Source organism: Crocuta crocuta, unplaced genomic scaffold (genome assembly GCF_008692635.1).
Source record: "Crocuta crocuta isolate KB4526 unplaced genomic scaffold, BGI_CrCroc_1.0 scaffold274, whole genome shotgun sequence".
NCBI lineage: Eukaryota > Metazoa > Chordata > Mammalia > Carnivora > Hyaenidae > Crocuta > Crocuta crocuta.
Window position 1 is genome coordinate 2,530,094 of NW_027530222.1, and position 17,168 is coordinate 2,547,261.

The following is a 17,168-nucleotide window of genomic DNA, read 5'->3' on the forward strand; positions in this document are numbered from 1 at the left end:
CAGTGTTTATACTTTCAAATGTCGGTTAAGATTCTGTCAGAAATCTATCAGATCCTTGCCAAGGTAAGAAAACAGGGGCGCCTGGGTGGCTTAGTCGGTTAAGCATCCGACTTCCGCTTGGGTCATGATCTCACGGTTCGTGGGTTTGAGCCCCGCGTCGGGCTCTGTGCTGACTGCCAGCTCAGAGCCTGGAGCCTGTTTCAGAGTCTGTCACTCCTTCTCTCTCTGACCCTCCCCTGCTCACACTGTCTCTCTCTCTCTCTCTCTCCTAGAAATAAATAAAACATTAAAAAAAAAAGAAAAGAAAACAGAAGTGAAAGGATCAGTGTAACTTTTTCCTGACAGGTTCCCCTCATTTATTAGCAGGTGGTATAGCACAGACTTGAATCTTCCAGTGAAAGACCTGTCTTTGAACTCTGAGGTTCACCTTGCAGTGGTGTGAGCATGGGCTCTAGAGTAAGACAGACCTGAGATTGAATCTAAGCTCCCTTCTGAACCTGTTACCTAATCGAGGATGGAGATAATAGTACCACTAACTCTTCTGGGTTGTGAGCAAGAGCCCATAAAGTGTGAAGAACATGTCACAGTAAGCACTATTACCAAGCCAAAATTTACCTTTGTGCAGTTCTGCATTCATACCTTAATTCTAGTGTTAGACACATAGATGGTCAATAAGACCGTAGACGGTGCCATATTAGGTTAAGATCCTCAGTTAAATGATACTCAATGTGAAACTGTTGCTCCCTTTGACTAGGTCCTCCCAGATGAAAAACAATGCCAGTACATTCCCTTTGCTGTCATTCAAATTAAAATAGCAATTGAAATAAAGAGCAGTGGGGGTGCCTGGGTGGCTCAGTAGGTTAAGCGTTGGACTTTGGCTCAGGTCATGATCTCACAGTTCGTGGGTTCAAGCCCCGCGTCAGGCTCTGTGCTGACAGCTAGCTCAGAGCCTGGAGCCTGGTTCAGATTCTGTGTCTCCCCATCTCTCTGCCCCTCCCCTGCTCATGCCGCCCCTCTCTCTCTCTCTCTCTCTCTCTCAGAAATAAATAAAACATTTAAAAAAATTTTTTTTTAATAAAGAGCAGTGGTTCAGGGGCACCTGGATGGCTCAGTGGGTTCAGCATCCAACTCTTGGTTTCTGTTCAGGTCACGATCTCACAGTTTGGTTCATAAGATTGAGCTCCCCCCACCCCTCATGGGGCTCTGCTTTAACAGAGCAGAGCCTGCTCTGGATTCCCTCCCTCGCACTTGGCCCCTCCCCTATGCACATGCACTATCTCTCTCTCTCTGTCTGTCTCTCTGCAGATTACCATGGCTTTCCTGGGCAGTGCAAGTTATGAGAGGTGATGTGCATTAAGGAGAAAGACCCCACTTGCTGACCCAAGTGGGATGGGGACAACTTCGTGCCAGATCACAGCAGAACCTGGCAGGGCCCTCCGCTCTGCCCTACTGTTCGCTTGTCCGTACCTGACGCGTGGAGTTCCGAGGCCCAGGCTGCTTATGACTTACCCCACCTTTCCTCAACACCAGTGTTGTTACCTCCCTCCCTCCCCCCTCTCATTACATTTTACTCCTTCCTTCCTGTACCTACATCTCACATACCTGGTGCAGACACACGTAAGGAAATGAAATCTTTTACTTTTGCATGATAGGAAATCTTTAGTGGAGTTAATCCAACCCACATTACACAAAATGTAATCAAAATTTAGGAAACATAACTGTGGACATTCCTTGAATCAATGACCTCTCTACTCCATATGGCCCCACCAGACAAAGTGTTAGAGACTTTCCTGCATGAATTACTTTAGATCTCAGTCCTAAACACTTTTAACTCCTAGAGATTTCTCCTTAACCATTTCTTTTTTCTTTAATATTTGTTTTTGAGAGAGAGAGAGCACAAGCAGGAGAGGGGCAGAGAGAGAGGGAGACACAGAATCCAAAGCAGCCTCCAGGCTCTGAGCTGTCAGCACAGAACCCAACGTGGGACTCAAACTCACAAGCCATGAGATCATGACCTGAGCCAAAGTCAGACACTTAACTGACTGAGCCACCCAGGTGCCCCACTTCTTAACCATTTCTTAAACTGACTTCACCCCTAGATCTTTAAACCATTTAGCAGTGATTTCCAAGTATCCTTGCAAAAAACTTCAAGTTATTTTATAGCTTATTAGGGAGTTCTCCAGTGCAATTACATTTGAATGGGAAAAGTGTGCCACCTTGTGGTATTTAATTTCAGTTCAACACTCTCTCCCAAAGTGACCCTGTGTCTGCCCTTCTTTCCCAGTACCCCATGGAATTAAGACAAAAGGAAAACTACACTAAATTTTTTTAGTGCTAACTTTTTTTCATTTGTTTAATATTTGTTTTTTGAGAGAGAGAGTGAGCAGTGGAGGGGGAGAGAGCGAGGGAGACACAGAAACCGAAGCAGGTTCCAGGCTCCAAACTGTCAGCACAGAGCCCGACGCAGGGCTTGAATTCATGAACCAACTGATCATGACCCGAGCCAAAGTCAGATGTTTAACCAACAGGCGCCCCCAGTACTAATTTTTAAGTAATCTCTCCTTTTAATGTGGGGCTCAAACTTACAACTTCTGAGATCAAACAACTGAGCCAGGCAGGTGCCCCTTTTCACTAATTTGACATAATTTGAAATACTTGCAAAAAATATTCAAGCATCACAGACTTTGCTTAAATCAGGTAAAATTGCTTTCCTTCCGTTTGGAATTAAAAGATTCTGTCAGCTCAGTTCATGAGGATTCCTCGTAAAAAGGAGTGGGTGGTCAGCATGATAAATGGCTTCCAGAGGGATGAGGCTAGACAAAGATAGCAGGAGAATAACAGCCTATTCAACTAAAGCAAAATTTCTGATTGGATCAAAGCTAAGGTGTGGAAGTAGGGAGGAACACGGTGTTTCTAGAAAAGACAATAAAAGGATCAAATCTTAATTTGACCACCTCAAACTAGGGTCTTGACAGGAGGGTGAAAAGCAGAGAGAACTGCAGTGATGCAGGAGTGCGCAGTTTCACAGGCACATTGAGAACCCAACAAATGGGCATAGAGCACTGATAGATAACTTCTAAAACATGTATAAAAAGTATGTTAACTTGCGCAATCCCTATCAAAATAACAGCATTCTTCACAGAGCAAGAATAAACAATCCTAAAATTTGCATGGAACCAGAAAAGACCCCAAATATCCAAACCAATCTTAAATAAGAAAACCAGAGCTGGAGGCATCACACTACCAGACAGCAAGCTGTATTACAAAGCGGTAATCATCAAGACAGTAAGATACTGGCACCAAAACAGACACTCAGCTCAGTGGAACAGAACAGAGAACCCAGAAATGGACCCACAAACATATGGCCAACTAATCTTTGAAAAAGCAGGAAAGAATATCCAATGGAATAAATACAGTCTCTTCAGCAAATGGTGCTGGGAAAACTGGACAGCGACATGCAGAAAAATGAACCTGGACCACTTTCTTACACTATACACAAAAATAAACTCAAAATGGTGAAAGACCTAAATATAAGTCAGGAAGCCCTCAAAATCCTGGAGGAGAAAGCAGGCAAAAACCTCTTTGACCTCAGCTGCAGCAACTTCTTACTCAACACGTCTCTGGAGCCAAGGGAAACAAAAGCAAAAATGAACTATTGGGACCTCATCAAAATAAAAAGCTTCTGCACAGCAAAGGAAACAATCAACAAAACAAAAGGCAACCAATGGAATGGGAAAAGATTTGCAAATGACATGTCAGATAAAGGGTTAGTATCCAATATCTATAAAGAACTTATCAAACTCAATACCCCAAAAACAATCCAGTGAAAAAATGGGCAAAAGACACAAATAGACACTTTGCCAAAGAAGACATCCAAATGGCCAACCGATACATGAAAAAATGCTCAACATAGTGATGTTGAGCGCATCACCAGGGAAATACAAATCAAAACCACAATGAGATACCACCTCACACCTGTCAGAATACCTAGCATTAAGAACTCAGGCAACAACAGATGTTGGTGAGGATGTGGAGAAAGAGGATCTATTTTGCACTGTTGGTGGGAATGCAAACTGGTGCAGCCACTCTGGAAAACAGTATGGAGGTTCCTCAAAAAGTTAAAAATAGAACTACCCTACAACCCAGCAACTGCACTACTAGGTATCTATCCACGGGATACAGGTGTGCTATTTCTAAGGGGCACATGCACCCGACTGCTCATAGCAGTGCTATTGACAATAGCCAAAGTATGGAAAGAGCCCAAATGTCCATCGATGGATGAATGGATAAAGAAGATGTGGTATATATATACAATGGAGTTTTACTCGGCAATCAAAAAGAATGAAATCTTGCCATTTGCCATTACATGGATGAAACTAGAGGGTATTATGGTAAGCGAAATTAGAGAAAGACAAATACATGACTTCACTCATGAGGACTTTAAGATACAAAATAGATGAACATAAGGGAAAGGAAGCAAAAATAATATAAAAACAGGGAGGGGGACAAAACATGAGAGACTCTTAAATACAGAGAACAAACAGAGGGTTGCTGGAGAGTTGTGGGAGCAGGGATGGGCTAAATGGGTGAGGGGTATTAAGGAATCTACTCCTGAAATCCTTGTTGCACTATATGCTAACTTGGATGTAAATTAAAATATATATAAATTTTTAAAAGTAAAAAAATTAAAAACTTTTTAAAAAGTATGTTAACTTGCGTGCTTCATACAGTCTTCAAAAACTAGTTACACGAGATGTGAAACTAACATTTACCATACAGACTTAGACTTCCAACTCCTACTGGAATGTTTTGCTAGATCAACAATACCCGAAAGTGTTCCCTACTTTGGGATATCGCTGAAGATGTGTATCCTATACATGATAAAGGATGTCAGTCATAGTTAACATCTGGCATCCTTGAACATTGTACCTTGCACCATACTCCTCCCTGAGGAGCATCTATCAGTAGCTAAATGCACAGGACTCCGTGTAACAAGGTGCTTTTGTTGGCATTTAGCTGAGGGACTTATATTTGAAATTATTCCTTGATAGGGGCACCTGGGTGGCTCGGTAGGTTAGGCATCTGACCTTGGCTCAGGTCATGATCCAACAGTTCGTGAGTTTGAGTCTCACATCACATAAGCTCGAGTCCGGCATTGGGTGAGCCCACTTCACTGTCTCTCTGCCTCCCTCTCACTTGCGCCCTCTCTCTCTCAAAAAAACAAAAAACAACGAAACAACTCAAGGAATTATTCCTTGATAATCAGCAACAGAACTGAGAGCCCAAGAGGCTGACAGGAGTACTTAAAAGACAGCTTAACTGCAGAATATGATGTACCTGAGACTGGAAGTGAGAGCACAAAGAAGGGTGGGGAGCAGCTGCGGGGAGCATGTGAGCTGAGCCTCAAGGAGCTGTCAGAAAGTGCACTTTTGATATCTCAACTGCATGGAACCAGAATGCATGGAAACTGAACTTGAAGACAGTGTTGTGAGCACTTACACTTCTAGACCATGAAAATAAAAACTGGAGACAACGCTTCATGCAGATCAAGGGTCAGGGTGTGCTAATACTTTGTAACCAATTTCATACCTACTCTGGGAGGTAGGCTGTGGTCTTGAGAAGTCTCCCTCTTAAGAAAAGATCTGCAGATAAAACGTCTCCTGCAGAACCACAGTTTTCATTGCCATTTAGTGCGGTGGTATTCCTTGGAGCAAAGTCATCTGAAATGTTTTGAGGCCTCTATATTTACAAAACCCTGGGGTCTATTCCAAGGGTTTTCCTAGAAAAAGGAACACCCATTCCCTCAAAAGTCACTGGTTTTTGCAAAGCTGGAATCTACGTTGTAGTCCCAGTTAATTGAAGAAGCCAAAGAACTTTTGACAGTTGTCTCTAGGGAGTGAAATAGGGGTATGCAGACTCTTGAGGAACATTTCATTTCTTTTGTCCTGATAAGCAGACTAGATTTTTTTTAATATGAACTTGCATTACTGTTCATGTTTTGTACCATCTGTGTGTACTCACTCTTTTTAATGAATTTATAAGATACATTACTAATAATAAATGAAGCTGCATCCAAAAAAAAATAGTTATTACCATTTACATATGCATTTAAGCATCCAACAAGATCTCGTGACTGTGAGATCAGAACCCCGCATTGGGCTCCAGACTGATGGTGCATGCCCTGCTTGGGATTCTCTCTCTGTCTCCTTGCCCTTCCCCCCCCCACTCCCAGTCTCTCGAAATAAACAGGAAAAAAAAAAAAAGGTCCTAATATGCAGCTCACCAAATGAGAAAAAAAGGCATTCATATCAAGGCATGATTCTTACATAAAGAGACATTTTTAGATATTAAAAAATTTCTAATTGCCTCATGTCCCCTTTTTTTTGGAGGCTCCTGGAAAAGCATTATAGGGAATAGGGATGAAGGATGTGGCCACTCAGCACAGCCCCTGCCTCTGGGTGGTGGGTTTTACAAGAACTAGGGAGTGCCCTAGGGAGGATAGTGAAGGGCAAGCAGGAAGCAAGTGTAACAGAGGTCGTGGCTGGAGAGGACCAGGCTTCTCATTTCAGCAGTTCCTCACACTCAGTTACCTGTGAGTCATCTGAAATCTGGCCTGAAGTATACACAACTCATTCTGTATTTGGAGCAAATTCTCTACATAGAAATTAATAGGGTTGCCACTTTTTAAAAATGGTTGAGAGTGAGCTGGAATGGGGAAGGTGTAGGAGAGGGGAACAGAGAATCCAAAGCTGGTTCTGTCTGCAGTGACAGCAGAGAGCCCGACGCAGGGCTCAAACCCACGGATATGAGCTCATGGAGTGAACCAAATTGGGATGCTCAACTGACTTGAGCCACTCAGGCACCCTGCCACTGTTTAGCCAGGTATTTCATGGTTCTGTCTCAGAAAAAACCTTAAAGAAGGACTGTTCACCTTCTAGACCTGCAACACGCATTGATGTGAGAACTGGCTAGCTGGATACAAGAATGAGCCTTATTACTGACAACAGATATTGAAGTTACCTAACACTCCTAAGATTAACACAACTGCCTTATAAAGGAATATGTGTGTGGGCCAGGCTCAGTCTTAGTGCTTTCAAGAACTCTGTGATGCAGTTCATTGCTTCTGGCATACACACAACTGGGCCAAAAATTCCTTTAGCAAACCTGACTTGGCTGCTTTTATGAAAGCAGGTCTCTAGTTGGTTTTGTTCCTTTAGAAAGATCCCATTTCTGTGCTGTTGAAGGTAGGGGTAGATAGCTTTGTTTTAAAAAAACCAAAAAACTGCGAACTATTGGCAACATCAAGCAGCTGCTTTTTTAGTAAATATTTCAGTGGAACGCACCACGTGCCCTTATTTGCATTTTATGTCTGGCTGTCATTCCACCTCGGCTCCCTCCCTGAGAGCTCAGTAATTGCAAGGTTGCAAAGATTTGCTGTCCCTATAAGAACATCTGCTAACCCCTAGCTTAGAGCATTAACGGAAGCTTTCCATGAGCATAGCAAGGCCTGTATCAAAATAGAGGGTAAAGACCAATTTCATGAAGAATGTAGGTAATGATGTTACCAAGACATGGAGGAGCCCTGGGAAGGGACTGTAGCTCAGTCACCCACAGCAGCCATGAGTATGGAAAGGGTGTCAGGTAATGAAGCTTGAACAGTGATCAATTAGCCTGCAGGACAGTGGGATAGAACACTGGCCTTGGGCTTGAAATCTTGGCTCTAACACAGATGAGAAGGAAACCCTAGGGTGAAAGGCAGAGGCCTAGAAAGGGGAGGACAGGGCCTTTTGTGTGGGCAGGGGAGGGTAGCAAAGGTAAATCCACTGGTCCTATGCATTCAAGAGGGGAAAATCAGTAAGAAAAAAATGGGGGGAGGGGAAGAACAGTGGTTAACAGTGGTGACGGTGATCACGTGGTGCCAGGGGGACTCAGTCAGTTGAGCTCAGGTCATGATCTCAGTAAGTTTTAGGCTTGGTGTAGAGCCTGCTTGGGATTCTCTCTCTCCAAATACACTTTTTAATTAAAAAAGAAAAATAAAACAGTGGTTCCAATGATCAGATCCTCTTCCAGAATCCCATCTTTCCCCTCTCCACCTTCACCACTTTCCATCTACTTAACCCTTCAAAAAGGGGTGTGAAAGTTCTGGCCCCAGGAGGCCTTTCCCAACACCAACACTGCAGTCTCTCCCAGGTTAGTTGAAGACATGCCCCGTGTGGCAGAGTTGCCACAATGTCCTTTCTGTCCTTGTCCCTTCACAGGAGTGTCAAGTGGGCATACACCCTCCCAGAATATCAGACTGTACCTCCCAGCTTCCCCAGGCGGCTAAGGGGAGGGACTTCTATCTGCTCAACAAGAGCAGTGTAGAACCTTACCCAAAAGCCCACACATGTTCTTTGTCCCTTTTCCTTTCCTTTTCTCCTGACTTGGAACATGCAAGTGGAAGCTAAAACATCCCTGAGGGGCATCAGAACAGGAAGGTGGATGAATTAGGTCCCTTTGGTGGCAGAGCTGCCCCGTGTGGTCAGCGTACCCCCTATACTCTTATACTTCAGAAAGTAATATCTCATTTAGACCAGTTTTCCACATTCTGTGAAGCTCTATTTCTCTCCCAATGGTGACTACTACCCCAATTCTAACCAGGAAGCTACCGGAGAGGATGACGCTCCAAAACTGGACCGGGCTTCTGAGGCTTCTCTTCCCTTCAAACACCCACTCCCCTCCTCTGCCCCGCCCCATCTTGTGTGAGGTGTTTTACCTAAGTATTAGAGGTCAGAATTTAGCCCAAAGGAGGTAGGGAATCCTAGGAAGATTTTAAAGTTACTCTCTTTCCCTGGGAAAGGCTTTAAACATCGATAATTCAATTTATTTTTAAAAATTTTAATGTCATTCAACATGGGTCTAACAAACCTGAACAAGCACATTGTTAACTTACACCATCCCCCCAAAAAGCATATTTAAAAAAACACATTAACAAGGTTAATATCAAAATTAAGCTACCTACATACATTATGACTATAAATTTTTCTAAATGAGCCTAACTATCCTTAAGACCTGGAATTTTAGGACATAAGGACAAGTCCTGCTCATGAATAGTAATCACGAGGGTAATCGTAAGGGTCCAAGTCGATCAGCACCGAAGTATGAGCTCTGTTCAGTCGTGTTGGAATTCCTTCAGCAAGGAGTGTTCTCAGCGTGGACACATCACCAACTAAGCGGTTCACCTTCGGATAACCAATGAGTCTTTTCAGGGGTACATAAAACCTCTTTCCCACAGAGTAGGGTTTGGGGGACTTCTCTATTTGGGCTACTTGGGCATCAGTGAGGAATAACCCAGGCCGTCTGACCAGGCTCCTGTCAATGTCTTCTTCAGACTCGGGTTCATTGGATTCCTTTCTCTTGAGAATCCAGACATACTTCTGTCTTATGGCTTCGACTTCTTTTAACACCTCCGTACACAGTACAAACAAGAGGAAGTGTTTTTGCTGCAAACTTGGGAATGAGGCTGTGAAAACCTGAAGGCAAATAGAAATGCCAAACTATAATGAGAGTCAAACTACTGACATAGATGTTATCTGATCTGCTTTTAAAAATTCTAATTCTCAAGATCAAAGTCACAAAAGCAACTACCAAGTCACACTATTCACCAATTCACACTAACCCAATGTTCCTATACTTGATATTAGAGGGAAAAAGGTAAAAAATTTTGTTAAGAGAAATATGTTTATTCTTCACCATACCTCCTGAACCCAAGCAAAAGGGTCTAAGAAGCTCAAGCTTGGAGGCTCAGCTGCAGTAGTCATTTCCTGAGCCACGCTGTGGCTGGAGGAAATCTGCTGGCTGGTATTCCTCTTTCCTGCTGCTGATCCCATCAGATTACAACCAGACGGGGGCCGGNNNGGGGGGCGGGGAGGGGCGACCTTGCTGGCCCAACAGCTTGGAAGCTTTCTAGGATTCCAGATCTTTCTCTGCAGTGTGAGATGTGGCATAAGACCACCAGGACTGCAGTAGACCCACCCTGACACCATTTGTGGGCATGAAGGATCTTCCTCCAGTCGATCTCAAAATAAGGTCATTTTTACTTATTCCTACAGTGGGGACTCTGTACCTAATCTATGTGCTTTTTTTGCCCTGGTAGCTACCTCACAAAGAATACTCACAACTTGATAAGTGTGTTCCTCTGGCTGTGAATCCGAGGATCCAGTTGGTTTTGCCACGATCCAGCTGCCAGGCTCTGGTTGCTTTTTCTTGAAGATCCCTATCTGGGTACAGTATCCAACATGCTTAGCCCATGGTGGTGGAGCACCCACACCAGTAAACTCTACAGTGTAATTGTAGAGTTTTGCCACATTTGAAGCCCTGAAAAATCACAAGAAACCATTTTCTGAAACTTAGAGGTTCTGTTAAAGAATTTCCCCTAGAATAAAGCATAATAAATACAACTAAAATACTTCCCAGTTGCAAATTCTTACAACACCAGGTAGTGCCAAATCACAGGGTTTGCTTACTTCTGAGGGGCTTTAGGATAATGAGTCAGTTCCAAATAATCACAGAGAGAAAGGGAAAGTTACAGAACAGAATTTAAGAGTAAATAAGGAGACCATGATGCCTACAGTCCCAACACCCATTTGGGTTTGCAGTTATGCTAGAAACCAGAAACATGACCACCCTTCAAGCTCCTGGGAGGAATCACCCCTGCACGTGAGGGCATGAAGCCCATCTTCACTGCCCCACACCCTGTTCTGTCTCCTCATCTGCACACCAGTACGCCTCCTGATGCCGGGCACCACATTTCCACGCTTGCCTGTGGGACATAAGAAATAAACTTCCCCATTTCTTTTGCCCGAAATATGCTGGTCGCTTTAGGATCTTACTAATTACTAAGCTGCATCCTGGGAATTTTATTAGGATAAAATACTTTCGGTAATGCATAGGGGTCAAGATTGACTTCATAGCACTTGAAACTCCTGTGAGGTCCCCCAGCCCACCCCCACCCCCAAAAAAAACACTTATGAACTCACCAGTGCTGAAACTGCTTTTGGTTCCACTCAAACTTGTGATCTGAATTTCTAAAGGTTGATGCTGGAAACAGGGGATTGAAATCTGAGTTTGGTGTGCTGATGACCACCATACCTGGAGAAAAGTACCCAAATACGACTTCGGGAAACTTGGCCAGATCTTCAGAATCCAAATGTTCTATTCTGAAATGGTTAAAGGGAATGACAGAATGAAGTTATCTTGCCAGTATTTTCCTAGTTGATTTAGCCAACAGTTTCTATCTCTACATTGATTCATCCCTTCTCCGAATATATAATAATACTTACATGACCTAAAATGAACAACTCACTCTGCCCTTCAGCCACATTGCCCCTCACTGGCAGGATGCAAAGACAATCACTTCTATGGGAGACCAGGACAGTGAATGTATAATGAGAAGAGAAAACAGACAAAGCCAGACACCGGATGTATAGCCAAGTGCCAGAGACGACATGCGAGGTCCGCAGCAACAGCAATGAACAATGGATTCAAGGATGCAAGGGGGGGATGGCAAGCTCCCCAGGACCCCTGCAGGGCCGTAAGCCCAGAATATAGGTCTTAAATAAGTTGTGGGCTTCAGCAGCAGATCCCAATAGAGATCCTCACCCACCTCCAAGGACAAGATCAGTTGCCTACAGGCAGCCAGTAGGAGCATACCCCTTCACTGGGGGCGTTATCAACATTAGCATCACGGGGGAGAGACAAATGGACATTGGGCCTCTGTGAATGGAAGCCCAGAGAAGGACCCAAACACCCTTCTACAGTATCCCAGGAATGCAGAATCACCAAGAGCCAAAAAAGTGAGTATTCTTATTAAAAATGAGGTGAAGGGGACTGGTTATTTAACACCCCTGCTCTTAATTACATCCTGAATTAGGGGCAAAAGGCCATAATGAGTAAAACCTACCCTTAAGTAACTCAGAAAAAGTGTATGGGCGAAAATAGGTGAATCTGGATAAAGGGTGATTCTGGCACTGCTTGCAGCTTATCTGTAAATTTGAAATTTCTAAATTAAAGCCCCAAAAGATGCTAGTAAAAAGCCAGTCTGAACTGTCAAGCATATGCTTTACAAATCTGAATTAAAAGGACTTAAATCTAGTTAGGACACTAATTTAAGGAGACTAATTCACATTTTTCTAATAACTTCAATACAGTAAGAATACTTACAATTCAATACATGTTATCAAGTCAAATCCAAGCAAACGGGAGTCTTTCTCTACAGCAGAGCCACGATACAAGACAATACTCAAATCAAGGTCCCTAGGACCTAAATGATCCCCTACTGATGGAGACAACCTATCACTGCAAAAATATAGAAGAGACATTTCAACATTCTAATTTAGAGTATTCACCAGCTAGAAGTCTGATAATCACCTGACCTTCTGAGGATTATCTCCCTATTATGTTTTCCATGACTTGATGTATTAAGCACCAGGTCATAGAGTTAACTTCCTCTCAGAATTGGCTAACGAGAACAAGATTTTGAATATTGTCTTTGCTCAATATTTTTGGTCTTCCCACTCCCTCTAGATCAGTGATTTCGACTTTTCCTTCTTTAGAAGAAAAACATTCCTGAAAAAATTTGTAGAAGTCAATATAGAGAGAGACTGGAGAGCTGCTCTGATTTGAATTAAATTAAAAGATCAGGGGCAATTTAAATCTTCTGTAACGTGTTGCTGTGGGGTCCAGCATTAAAGAAATTAGATTTTGAGGCATGTGGGTGGCTCAGTAAAGCATCCTACCCTTGGTTTCGGCTCAGGTCATGATCTCAGTTCATGAGTTCAAGCCCCCAGTGGGACCCTCTCCCCCTCCCCAACTCCTGCTCTCTCGAAATAAACTTAAAAAAAGAAAGAAAGAAATGTAAGGTTTTGCCATTTGAATTACCTGTTCCAATCCAATAGACGGTCCATGAGGAGATCTACCCCAACAAGTTCTTGAACACAGCTGTGGAATTTCAGCATGCATAAGAGTGTGGCATTACCACACCCCAAGTCTGCCACCTACACATGAAACAGAACACTGAACATGTATCTAGAAGTTAAATATGACCAGAAACTTTATAGAGAAGTGGGTATCAGAAATAAATTACAATTTAATAAACCATTTTATGGCAAGATCTTTTTTGGTAGGACAAAAGTACACAAAAAGGAAATTACTCTGAGACATTAGCCGGAGTGGGGGGTGAGATAGATTTGTGGACTGTTACAAGTAAATTCTAATTCAGGCTGAGTATCAAGAGCATCCTAGGGGCCTGGCACAGGCGCACCACATGGCAAGCAGGTACCCTATACAAACCTTATACTTCTCAGCTTCATAATGAAGACAAAACAAGGATGCCCACCAAACATCAGGACAGAGCCGGATTTTTACCAGTGCTTTATAATTTATCTACAGTCTTGTCAATCTATTCCCCTTATTGTAAATTTCATACAATCCTTAAGTAGATTTTTTAATCATGCCCTAAAGTCTTCATTTACCACAGGTGAATCACCTAAATTTCTGATTGCCACTTTAGGAAAAGGAAATTAAGATAAAACTTAATCAAATGACATTTAAAGGTACCTTTAAAGGTACCCAGTCCCAAAGATGCCCCAAATCAGCTTCTAGTGTAGCTAATTGGCTCTAATCCAGTCTAAAGGGGATATCTGGGGATTTGAACTATTTCTAGATACTCAGACATGAAAGATTCCATATATGTTAAAATGCACAAAAAGGTTTCCACAGGGTTTAAAAAACAGACTAAAGTTTACCTCAAAATTCATCCTATTAGAAAACTAAGATCATAAACTCTCTATTACAGCCAATACCAAGTTGCTTTAAAAAAAAACCATTAAGGGGGCACCTGAGTAGCTCAGTCAGTTAAGCAGCCAGACTCTTGATTTCAGCTCAGGTCATGATCTCACAGTTGAATTCGAGGCTACCATCAGGCTCTGTGCTCACTGTGTAGAGCCTGCTTTGGATCCTGTCTCCTGGCCCTCCCACTCACCAGGACTCTCTCTCAAAAATTAATAAACGTTAAAATTTTTAAATTTTAAAAACAAAAATTTAAAAACAAAAAGCCACTAATTCTCTTCTGGAAAAGGGGAATACAACTATACGTTAGCAATAAAGGCACATTTCAGGGAACCTGAAACCTGGCAGGCTCTGTGCAGACAGTGGAGATTCTCTCCCACTCTCGGTCCCTCCCCAACTCAGGCTCTCTCCCTCTCTGCCCCTCCCCTGCTCACTCTCAAAAGTAATTTGTTTAAGTTTATTTTAAGAGTGAGAGAGCATGCAGCAGGGGATCACAGAAAGATGGAGAGAGAATCCCAAGCATCAGACTGTCAGCACAGAGCCCGATATGCGGCCTGAAACTCAGGAACCTTGTGAGGTCATGACCTGAGCTGAAATCAAGAGTCTGATGCTTAACCTCTTGAGCCACCCAGGTGCCTCTCAATATAAGCTTTAAAAAAAAATAAGGCATATTCAACCTATACTCAGCCCTCAAATGTGTTTTGACTGCAAAACCATGTCCTTCAATGTTTTAGGTAAACCACAATGTTGTGCCCTTAGCCACATTCAGTAATTTTCTTTCCTGAAGCAGGCACACTTATGGGGGAGAAGAGTTACACAGCAAGCATTTAAAAAACCTAGTCCCAGAAAGCAAATTACAGTCTTAGCAGCTTTAAACTGTATTTATATAGTATGCCTAATTTCTTATTGGCCCAGCTAGCTAAAGCTTTTCTTCCCACACACTCCTTAACTTGAAGGCCCCTACTCAAGAGTTCCCTCCTAGAAAACAGGATAGCCTCAAGGGAATTACATTGCACTTTCCAATCACACCACCCTTTCATCCCACTTCCCCATACCCAGTTTATGTAAAAGCCTTTTTTCCAACTACTGGGATACATGTAGATCTTATGGACAATGTTCTCCCTATTGCCCTAATCCCTTTTCTTCCTTGGAACAAATCTTTGAATAGTATAAACATACTTGCTAAATCCTTAGGGGTTTTTTTTTTCCTATTTTTTGACTACACATTTCATAAGACCCTCTTTAGTGTTTTCAAAGTGAAATACTGGGGCGCCTGGGTGGCTCAAGTCATGATCTCCCAGCATAGAGCCTGCTTGGGATTCTCTGCCCTTCCCCACTCACACTGCCTCTTTTTCAGAATATTTTTTTTAATATTTATTTTTGAGAGAGAGATAGAGAGTGAGCAGGGGAGGAGCACAGAGAGGGAGAGAAAGAATTCCAAGCAGGCTCCACACTGTCAGCACAGAGCCTGACACGGGGCTTGATCTCACAAACCATGAGATCATGACCTAAGCTGAAGTCGAGTCAGATACCCAACTGACTAAGCCACTCAGGCACCCCAAAATAAACTTTTATTTTTAAAAAAACGAAAAATACTTACCTTCTTGGGTTTATATTGATTCACTATATCCTTAACAAAGAAGTATCTTTGTTTGTATAATGGAGGTCTGAACTCAATCACATTCTTGCGGGCAACAGTGCTTTGCTGAAACTTTATAAACCAAAAAGAAAAAAAAAAAAGTAAGTGTTCTCAATCATGCCCAACTTCAGGAACTCCACCAGGAAACACCAGCTTCATTTCCCCAGTCACTTTGTAGACTACCATGACCTTTCAACCACATCTCCTAAAGTCACTGTGTGGTACTGCATTTCCTCCCCAGTTCATCTAAGCCTTCTCCTGTTTTTTTGAGAATCTGGCTTTATGCTTCCCTAGAGAGTTTAGAGTCTGCTGAAAGCAAAATTCCTAATGAATGCATAACAATTCTGTCTCCTCGCCACTAGGGACCTATAGCAGAGTGAACTGCCAAAGCCAGTCCAGGTAGACAGGAGACTGAAAAATACTTCTTGACCCAACTGAAGTCAGGCTCCTTAAAACCTCTTCTGACTAGGCCTTGACAAGTCTTTGCTTAGCCCAGTTTTTACCAAGTCAATTGAGAGAAAAATTCCCCACCCTTAACTCATTAAACTCTATCTGATCAAATTCCTCACCACCGCTTTTGCTATCTGATCCCCCTGAGCTGCCTTAATCAAGATTCCTGTTAAATCTTAGCAAGACCCAACACCCTTGTGGTCTCTACTCCTCCACTGTTCCCCACTCTTTTCATAGGCTATAAGTCCAGAGCTGTTGAAAATAGGGAGTTAAGCCCAAATCCACCTCCCCTATTGCCATGCTTATTTCACAGTCCTTGAAAAGCCTTCCTTTTTCATTGAGCTGTATTAATAAATCACTTCTATAAATGTCAGAATTTCTTTAACATGAAGAATGCTTAATCATAACATCTGGATTAATTAATTAATCCAGAATAGCTGTAAAGGTTTTTTAAGTAGGCTTCACACCCAGCACACAGCCCAACACAGAGCCCAACCTGGGGCCTGAACTCACAACCCTGAGATCAAGGGTGGCGTATTCTACCAACTAAGCCAGCCAGGCACCCCCAAACTGCCTTCAATCACTTGCTTACACGTGGTCAAAATCAAATTTCTTCAGACCAAAATGTCCTCAATGCATCAGGCTCTGAGCTGAGAGGAACCTGCTTCTGATTCTGTCTCCCTCTTTCTGCTCCTCTCCCACCACCTCGCAAAAATAAACATTTTTTTAAAAATGTGTCTAAGGTAGAGTTTAACAACCGAAAATCGTTTCACTTCAGGTACACCAAATGTGAAAGTCCAACTATGTAGATTCTTGTTCAATCCCAACCAATACCCTGGGAAACGCGAGGGACTGAATCTGATGCATTTTATTTCTAACTACCTCAGAATACCCCTCAGGGATAACTCCTACAAGGAGCATTACCTCTTCCATGCTGTTTTTTTCCATTTTGTTTCCAAGTTTGAAGTTTCGTTGAGACAAAAAGAGCAGATTTCTCCTTCAAGTATCAGCAGTGGCTCTTCCGTAAAACACAAAATTAGTTCTCATAAATAGGGGCCTGGACAAGAAAGAACTGCATTGATCAACAAGGAAAGGCAGTGGGGCGCCTGGGTGGTTCAGTCAATTAAGTGTCTGGCTTCAGCTCAGGTCATGATCTTCTGGTTTGTGAGTTCAAGACCTGCATCAGGCTCTGTGCTGACAACTCAGAGCCTGGAGCCTGCTTCGGATTCTGTGTTTCTCCCCACCCCCACCC

The 17,168-nt window shown here is 42.8% G+C and overlaps 1 protein-coding gene across 1 annotated transcript in view; it reads right to left on the minus strand.

The window, feature by feature from the left end:
- Positions 1-8,841: 8,841 nt before the first annotated feature.
- The window catches only part of HENMT1 (HEN methyltransferase 1), a 9,280-nt gene continuing 953 nt past the window's right edge, over positions 8,842-17,168 (minus strand). Inside the window, exons 2-8 of the mRNA XM_077765530.1 lie at positions 16,841-16,973; positions 15,428-15,538; positions 12,919-13,034; positions 12,202-12,336; positions 11,019-11,198; positions 10,158-10,356; positions 8,842-9,512 (exon numbers count right to left, since the gene is read on the minus strand). Coding sequence (XP_077621656.1) covers positions 9,084-9,512; positions 10,158-10,356; positions 11,019-11,198; positions 12,202-12,336; positions 12,919-13,034; positions 15,428-15,538; positions 16,841-16,864 — 1,194 coding nt within the window. The 5' untranslated portion in view covers positions 16,865-16,973 and the 3' untranslated portion in view covers positions 8,842-9,083. The remainder of the gene's footprint in view (positions 9,513-10,157; positions 10,357-11,018; positions 11,199-12,201; positions 12,337-12,918; positions 13,035-15,427; positions 15,539-16,840; positions 16,974-17,168) is intronic.